The sequence below is a fragment of the Octodon degus genome, unplaced genomic scaffold (genome assembly GCF_000260255.1).
Source record: "Octodon degus isolate 3935 unplaced genomic scaffold, OctDeg1.0 scaffold00205, whole genome shotgun sequence".
Lineage (NCBI taxonomy): Eukaryota > Metazoa > Chordata > Mammalia > Rodentia > Octodontidae > Octodon > Octodon degus.
In genome coordinates this window covers 1,162,139-1,171,000 of record NW_004524781.1, presented here as the reverse complement: position 1 = coordinate 1,171,000, position 8,862 = coordinate 1,162,139, and the positions used below count along the sequence as shown (strand labels likewise).

At 51.9% G+C, this 8,862-nt stretch overlaps 1 protein-coding gene across 1 annotated transcript in view; it reads left to right on the top strand.

Moving 5' to 3' along the window:
* The window catches only part of Gclc (glutamate-cysteine ligase catalytic subunit), a 39,465-nt gene extending 36,973 nt beyond the window's left edge, over positions 1-2,492 (top strand). The window contains exons 13-17 of the mRNA XM_004644624.2: positions 700-751; positions 996-1,077; positions 1,152-1,276; positions 1,344-1,464; positions 2,264-2,492. Coding sequence (XP_004644681.1) covers positions 700-751; positions 996-1,077; positions 1,152-1,276; positions 1,344-1,464; positions 2,264-2,481 — 598 coding nt within the window. The 3' untranslated portion in view covers positions 2,482-2,492. The remainder of the gene's footprint in view (positions 1-699; positions 752-995; positions 1,078-1,151; positions 1,277-1,343; positions 1,465-2,263) is intronic.
* Positions 2,493-8,862: the final 6,370 nt, after the last annotated feature.

The following is an 8,862-nucleotide window of genomic DNA, read 5'->3' as shown; positions in this document are numbered from 1 at the left end:
GCGATTGTGCAGGGAAGCCAGTGGCAGGCTGACGGAGCCCACCTCTCGAGAAAAACCTTAGTTTTTAGTTGTAAGGAAAAGTCTGAAGTACACCGAAGCAGTTGCAAAACACCTTGCATTTTGGTTGGGTTTGGGCATTGGTGTTCTGAGCCAGGGCTTTACTTACAGTGGGGCTGAGCCCAAGGCTGACCTCGCCTGCTCGCGCTCCCGAGTGCCAGGCCGTGCGTGTGCACTACCATGCCTGGCTGAAACGTGCTTCTCAGAAAGATGTCATGAAAGCACAAATTAAAGCCAGTAGTCTTTATGAACTTTTGTCAAACTAAGCAAAAATCAAATTCCACTGGCAGTTAAAACTTTCGAGCTCTCCCCAGCTGCGTAGACTTGAGTTTTAGACTCCCATTGGAGTTCAGCGCAAGTGCCCGAGCATTGTGAAGTGCGCTGTGTCCTAAGTGGACAGCAGCAGGGCTCTCCTGGCCACCACCTCCTGTCTATCCGGCCCCTCCCCAGCCTGCGTCAAGGGTCCTAGGAGTGGGTGGCAAACTCACAAAAGGGCTGTTTTCAGGCTCTTGAGTGGCCAGAGCCACAGGTGATCAGCAAGCCCTGGGGACTCGGGCCTCACAGCCCTAGGCCGGCCTGCCTCTCCCAGGTGAGGCCACCAGAGGCCCCTGGCAGGAGGGATAGAACTGCCCTGTGGTCCAGAGACCCCGACTCAGGCCGTGCCCCACCCCTGGTGCCCTGTGATCTCCAATGGGTATAGAGAGCCCCTCCCCTTCCTTTTCCATGCCACAGACGCCTTATATAAGGGTCAGGGCTGAGGGCCGTGCACAGAGACTGCCCCTGCAGGGGGGCCTACACACACATGCATGTGCCAGTCTGGCTGGGGTGGCCTGCAGCGTGCACATCCAGCAGGAGGAGTGGCCGGGAACTGAGGCAGGTGCCACCCTCCAGCTTCCAACTTGTGTGCCCCACCTTAGCCTGGCTTTTCCTTCCCTTAGGTTGATGAAAACATGAAAGTAGCGCAGAAACGAGATGCCGTCTTACAGGGAATGTTTTATTTCAGGAAAGATATTTCCAAAGGTAACACTCTCTTGGGATTTGAGGGTCAGTCTTTGTTGCCAGCAGCTGCTGCAGCACCTGTGCCCTTCCCGCAGGTGGCAACGCAGTGGTGGACGGCTGTGGCAAGATGTCCGGTGGTGGCTGTGGTGGCAGTGGAGGCTCAGAGCTGGCCACGGAGGAGTACACGCTCATGAGCATAGACACCATCATCAATGGGAAGGTAGGCCTGCCCCGCCCTGCCCCGGCGCCACCCGCAGCCTCACCACCTGTCCACTCACCTTTTGCAGGAGGGGGTTTTTCCTGGACTCATCCCCATCCTGAATTCTTACCTGGAAAACATGGAGGTGGACGTGGACACCAGATGCAGTATTATGAACTACCTGAAGCTAATTAAGAAGAGAGCGTCCGGTACAGTGGCCTTTCTGCTTCCTTCACGGTGTGCCACACAGTGCGCGTAACTGTCCCCGCCTGTCTCCTGTCTGGAGAGGCCTGGCGAGTTTGGAGGGTTGCAGTGTGAGCGAGCAGATCATTTTCTTCTTACTGCCTTAGAGGCCGGCATGCAGTGGGCGTCTGAGGAGACTGATGCAGGATCTGGCAGCCCACCTGCACTCCTTGTGCGTCCTGCTAGCTGTCTTACAGGGCACTGCCTCCGCCGGTGGAGCCAGTGTGCCGCAGGTGGCCTGCGGGTGCCTTTGCCTGTTAGCTCTGAAGAGGTCATGTTCGCAGTGCTTGCCGCAGGACTGGGAACTGGGGACACCAGGTGCTAATGAAAGTAGAGTCATGCCGGTAGTGAGGACTTCACCCCAGCCATAGAGCTGACCACTCCTCAGTGGTCCAGCTGCCAGTCCTGCTTGGCTCACTGTGCTCGCTGCTGCCCGGTCTTGGGCCTGTCGACCCCTGTGGGCAGTGACTCATCATGCTGAGGTCCTATGAGCCTCGTCTTAGCTCTCCTGCCACGTGTGAGGACACAGTGGCTGTGTGAGCCCATGGGGTCACGTTAAGCACTGAGGGCATGGGCATGTTGTGCCTGCTGTCCACAGGAGGGGTCCCCGTGCACTGTGAAGGGTATGTTATCCCAGGCCCTGCCATGTGGCTGCAGACAGGTCAGGCTATTTTCTTCATAGGCAGATGCTTAGGGTGGCCACTGAGTGCCAGTTCTGGTTTTAAAAACGTGCTTGATATGGTGTCAAAAATGTTTGTTTTTTAGGAGAACTAATGACAGTCGCCAAGTGGATGAGGGAGTTCGTTGCAAACCATCCTGACTACAAGCGAGACAGCGTAATAACAGATGAAATGAACTACAGCCTTATTCTGAAGTGTAACCAAATTGCAAATGAATTATGTGAATGCCCAGAGTTACTGGGATCAGGATCAGCATTTAGGAGAGTGAGGTACAGTGGGAGTAAGACTGACTCAGCCAGCTAGACGGCCGCAGAGCCGCCTGCTGGTCGTGAGAGCGGCTGCGGGCCCGGGGCCCGGGCAGCGAGGCCGAGAGCCCGAGACCAGCACTCCCTGGTGCTGCCGGGCAGGGGGAGCACGGCCAGGCCTCCTCAGCAGGCGACCTCGGGTTTATACAGTGTACATGTACATAGAAAGTATTTTTATGATTAACAATGTATTTTAATATAATATCTAAGTCATCGTGAGCTGGCTTACACATTTTTTAATTCTCACTCTGGAGCAGCTACTGTCCCAGCAGTTCTGTAAACGAATGTGCTAGTGATTGTACAACACTGCATTCCGGAGTGTAAAATTTTACTGTCCATGTCTGTTCCTTGAAAGACTACATGGGACCTGATTCACTGGAGTTTATCACTTTGCTTTAAAAATGTACCTTGTTAGCTTCCTTTGTGTCTCCTCCGGGCTCCTCGCAGCTGCTCCAGGGCAGGCTCAGGTCCTGGCACCTCCTGCACGACAGCGCCCCCTCTGCAGTGAGAGGAGCTGGCCGCCTGGTCACCTCGCCCCCGCTTTCATCGCTAACTGAAACCCCCGCGAATAGCCCTGACTCTGCAGATTGCTGATTCGGTCATCGCACTTAAGGCCAGCTCTGAAGGAGGACAGGAAGCTGCTGCCAGAGTCCCTGTGTGAGCGCTGCTGGGAATCCCGCGTCCTCCTCTCGCCCGCCCTCCCTTCCTCCTGCTCCAAAGAAAGGAGGAGTCCAAGTTTTGTGCCATACACGCCGCCCAGCGCTGTCAGAATGCCGCCGCCCTCTGGCCTGTCCTTCTGGTTGCTACTGTGGATTAAAATTTCGAATCAGATGCACTCCCTGCTGCGAACTCATTTGTTGCTCATTTTGCAGTTTCTGAGAGCCATCGGCTTACTGGGGAGCGCTTTGCATATAGCCCTTTGTGACGCTCATAAATAAGCCATGCCGCGCGGCGCACAGATCTGGTGAGCCGTGACTCCGTGTGTGGCTGCGGCTGTCCCCGAGGTGGCCACCGCAGCGAATGCTGGCAGGCATTACATGCTCGTCTCCCCCAGGACTGGGCCCACTGCGCCTCTGGGTGGGGCTGAGCGTGGCCTCTTGGGGTTCCTGGAGTCCTGGCAGCTGCTGTCTGCGGGCCTGGGACAACCAGGACTTGAAGCCCTCAGTTCCTACGCAAAAGTCCATTTAAAATGTCACGTAGGACCGGCCAAATAGCTCAGCAGATTAAAGCACCTGCTTAGGCAGATGCAGGGGCCAGGAGTTCAATCCTCAGGCCTGCCGTGCTGGCCCTGCCCCTGGGGCACCCTGAGAAGGGGATTGAGACTGGGCGTGGTGGCACACGCCTGTAATCCCTGCACTTGGGAGGCTGTATACAGGAGGATCAGTATGAGTCAGATCTATGCGGTGAAACCCTGTAGACCCTGTCCTAAATACAGTTTTAAAAATTAAAAAAAATAAAGTGTCACATAACTGTTGCCTTCAGTTCTGGTGGGATGGTTACGCTCTTCTTGCACTACACTGTAAACCAGGTAGAGGTACTTTCTCCCAAAACAAGGCACTTACCAGCATCACATGTTGGGGACTTGGGGGTTATCTCCATTGTTTAAGCGCCTGCTTGGGCAAACCCAGTCAGGCACAGAGGCCCAAGGTTCGATCCCCAGACACGGCCTTAAGGCAGCCTGAGCCAGCCCGAAAAAAGGCCCTTCTTGTGACTTCATGTGTTGCCATCGAGTGCGGCTGAGAATGCAGGGCTGCTGGAGTAAGCAGAGGGTGCTGCTTGGGGGAAATAGCCTGGCCACGTGCTGAGCCGAGAAGGGGTTTCTGGCCCTCCGCCCTTGAGTGAGGGGTTCAGGCCTCCGAGCAAGCTCCGGAGAGGCCTAGGCCGTGGCGTGGGGAGGCTGTGCCTCTCAGGAGCTGGTGGCAGGTTTCTTGGCTGCCCTGGATCTGTGTGAAGAGGAGAAGCGGAAGCAGCCTGGCATGAGGAGCAGGTCGGTCACGCAGGCCCTCTGCTGAGCTCCCATGGGGCAGGAGGCCCCCATGGCCCTGCCTGCAGGGGCACGTGGGTGTCTGCTCTTCACCTCCATGTACTTCAGTGTAAATGCTTAACTTTCCCTGCATACACTTTTGTAAATAAATTGTTACTTTTTAAAGTGTAAGATGGGGCCAGGGGTATAGTTCAGTGGCACAGTGCTGGCCTGGCAAGCGTGTGGTTGTGAGTTTGATTCCTGGTATCAAAAAACAAAAGTGAGATGGCATCTCGGTGCTGCTACAACCATACCATTGGCAAGAAACTTAAAGAGCAGACGTTTCCCAAAGCCCCCGCCCCACGCTGTCGCACTCCAGTGCGGTGATACACGAGTGCGCAAAAGAAGGGAACCGCGAGGCTGCAGGGAGCAGGCCATGCCAGCAGCCTTGGCTGGGAAGGCTCTGGCAGAACCTGCCCTCCTGGTCAGCAGAGGCTGAGGCGGGCTGCACGCTCCCCAGGCCCCTGCTCAGTAGTTAGGAAACAATACCTCACGAAGCTAAGCATGGGACACTGAGGAAGCGCAAACCCTGTCGCGGTGACACAAAAATGAGCACTGCTGTGTACAGAAGAATCTCGCAGATGTCATCTTCAGTGAGAGAGCCAGAGCTGAGCGAGTACGCTTCATGTGTGCACCTGGGAGCTCTGAGCTGATAGCGCCAAGTGGCCTTGAAGTCACACTAGCAGCTGCCTCGGGACAGGAGCAAGTGCACCAGCTGCAAAGAAACCTGGGAGGCAGGTGTGCGTTAGGTCCTGATCGGGTGATGGCATGGTGTGTTCACATGTCAGCTATACATAGAAGATAAGCACACTATGTACTCTGTTAGACCTTCGCAACAAAAGCTGTTCAGAAAGAAGCAGAAACTAGCAGCAGTGTTTACATTCAATAACTGCTTTTACCTTTTGAATACGTTATTTGTTCATATCATCTCAGAGCAGAACAGAAGGGCCAACCTGTCAAAGTGGGAGGTAGAGGCAGGTAGGGGAGATCGGGAAGGGAGAGGGGGTAAAAGTCAGATGCAATACCGGGTCCCCAAGATGAATGAATTGTACATCACCAGCATATGAATAAAATTCAAGTATTGGGCCGGCCTAATAGCTCAGTGGACTAAAGCACCTGCTTAGTCGGAGTTCAGCGGCCAGGGTTCGATCCCTGGCATACTGTGCCAACCCCACCACCAAGGCATGCTGAGATAGTGATTGAGACTAGGCATGGTGGCATGCACCTGTAATCCTAGCACTTGGGAGGCTAAAAACAGGAGGATCATTATGAGTCCAATCTACATAGTGAGACCCTGTAGACTCTATCCCCTGTACTAAATGCATAAAAAAATCAAGTGTTAAGTGCCTAAGAAGTGTATCAGAACAAAATTCAGACAGGGTCCAAGTACTTTTAGCATAAAAGGAAGAATGTAGAATAGAGGGCCGGCCAAGAGCTCAGTGGATTAAAGCGCCTGCAAGCATGCACAGGGACCAGGGGTTAGCTCCCGGGGCCTGCCATGCTGGCCCCGCCCCCGGGGCACACTGAGACAGCAATTGAGACTGGGTGTGGTGGTATGCACCTGTAATCCCAGCTCTTGGAAGGCTATAAACAGGTGGATCACTAGGAGTCCCACCTAGTAGTAAGACCCTGAACACCCTGTAGACCCCTAGAAAAATGCAAACAAAAACAAACAAAAAAAAATGTAGATTCGAGTTCAAACCCCAATACCTTCACACAGTGGGTGGCTTCAGGCATGGGGCACCACCTTTACAACACCATCCGTAAAACATGAGAAGACCTTGTTGAGCTGTGGGGCTGGAGTGAAGGGCTCCCTACAGAAGCAGAGCACTTAGGCTGGGCTCAGGCAGGCCATTACCACCTCTGCCCCTACCCAGAGCCAAGGGACCTTTAGCTTAAAAGGAGATAGGACCTGTGCTGGCTTTCTCCTAACATTACATATATTATCTTAGTCCCTTCTTTGCCCACCCAAAAATAAAGCAGAAGTCGGAGAACACAGTCACACTGCTAGCATGAGAACAAAGGCCTGGGTGAAGGTGAATCGAGACACTTGGGCTTCTTGTCACTTGGCCTTTTAAAAGTGGGCTTGTTAGGCTCGAGAAAACCATGCGTTTTAAATACTTTTAGCCTTTTTGCAAAGTAGAGATGTTGCAGAATCTGAGTCAGATGGAAGATGTTCTGTGGGCCAGCCTGATAGCTCAGCAGACTAAAGTGCCTGCTTAGGCAGCTGCAGGGAGTGGGGTTCGATCCCGACGTGCTGTGCTGGCCCCACCCCCAGGGTACCCTGAGACGGTGATTGAGACTAGGCGTGGCACACCTGTAATCCCAGCACTTGGGAGACTGAAAACAGGAGAATCACTAGGAGTCCGATCTACATAGTGAGACCCTGGAGATCCTGGAGAGCCTGTCCTAAATGCAGGGGGAAAAACCCAACATGATCCTATATGATTTCTTCTTTGTCTAGGGTTAGTTAGTAGTGTGTGGCTTCATTTCAAACTCCTCAGAGATTTTTCCAGGTATCTTTTTTATTAACATAATGTAGTTGTGGCTATAAAATATTCTGTATGATTTCAGTGCTTTGAGGTTTTTCGTAGCCCAGCATACGGCCTTTCTTGATGAATCTTCCATGTGCACTTCAGAATAACATGCATCCAGCACCTTTAGAGAGTGGGCTTCCTTCCCAAGGTGGGCTCGTGCTGGAGCTCTCATCTCCTGCAGTCTTGCTGCTTCGGCTGCTGTTCTTTAAACTACTTAGCATGTTAAAATCCAATGAGCCCTTATGGCTCAGTGGAATAAGCACTTCCCTGGCAAGTGCAAGGCCCTGAGTTCAATCCCCGGTTCCGCAAAAAAAAAAAAAAAAAAAAAAATCCAGCAAGCCCGTTTCTGCATTCAGCCCGTCAGCTTCTGCTGTCTGTACGCTAAGCTATGCTAGTGGGCCCTTCACGTTTGGGGTTGATATGTTAGCCTGATGTATGGCGCCGTTGTAAGAAGGCGTCGCTGTGCGCCGTGGGAGGGCTGCTGCTTTGTGCTTTGTCCAGCTTTAGCAGGGCCTCACCTCTGATTGGTGCTTGGGCAGGCACAGTTTCTTTTCAGTGTGTTTAGTTTCCTACTTACGGAACATCCCCTAAAGCAGCTCATAGTTAGGCCTCATTTTCGCAACCTTTCCCATTGAAGTAGTTAATTCACCAGCATTTGTGGTAATAGACGATATGGCTGGGTTTAAAGCCAGCCATATTTATTTGTTTCCTATGTGTTTCTGCTGTTGTTTTTTTCCCTTTTTTTCTCTTCATTTATGTATTTGGTAGGGGGTCTCACTACCCAGCTCAGATTCATGGAGATCCTCCTGTCTCAGCTTCCCCAGTGCTGGGATTACCGGCATATGCCACCACACCTGGACTCGGTGGCTGGCTCAGCAAACCAGGGGCAGGGGCAGAGCCAGTGCAGCAAGCAGGAACAGGAATCGAACCCTGGTCCCTACACTTGCCAAAGTAGACACTTAGTCCTCTGAACTATCTCGCCAGCCCCCTGCTTTTCTTTCCACTTTTTTTTTTCAGAACGGGGGATTGGACTCAGGCCGTTACACTTGCCAGGCAAGCGCTTATTCCACTGAGCCATCTCCCCGGCCCCTTCTTTCTACTTTTTTGTATTGCTTTATACCCTTAATTAACTTTGTCCTGTCTCTCTTTAAATGATTCCATTGTTTCCTAAACAGTAACCTCCAATGTGTCCCAGTTAAGCCCAGATTCACACTGTGTTCATTCATGTGTAGGGACTGGGGAGACAGCTCAGTGGAATAAGTGCTTGCCTGGCAAGCGCAAGGTCCTGAGTTTGATCTGTGGTACCACAAAAAAAGAAAAAGTTCATTCACATGTAGCAGAGGGCCCAGGGAACTGGTGCTCCTTGCCCCCTGCCGTGCTTCATGTCCCTTTGGCTCATATTTTACTACTACATTACGATGCTCATAATCCAGCGGTGATGTTTTACATTAAAAGAAAAATATAAGAAGTAAAGCCATGCTGTTACGTTGAGCTTGACTCAGGTCAGCAATTTTTGACATTGCCAGTGAAGTGGAAGACCCAATACTATTATGGACTACTGAACTCTTTTAGAATATTTTACTGAGTTTACACACCTATAATATTCAAATAATGGAACTTAAAAAAAAAGGGGGATACAGATGAATGTCCATTTTGTATCTGCGTATTCAAAGTGCTTAGCATAGATATATAGTTATATTCTCTTAATGAATAGAGGGATTTGTTCTAATGGTGTTTGTAAATAGGATCTCATGTCCGCATCTTGTGCAGCAATTAACCACTAGGAAGAATGTATGCAATGTGTTAATTATTGAAACTG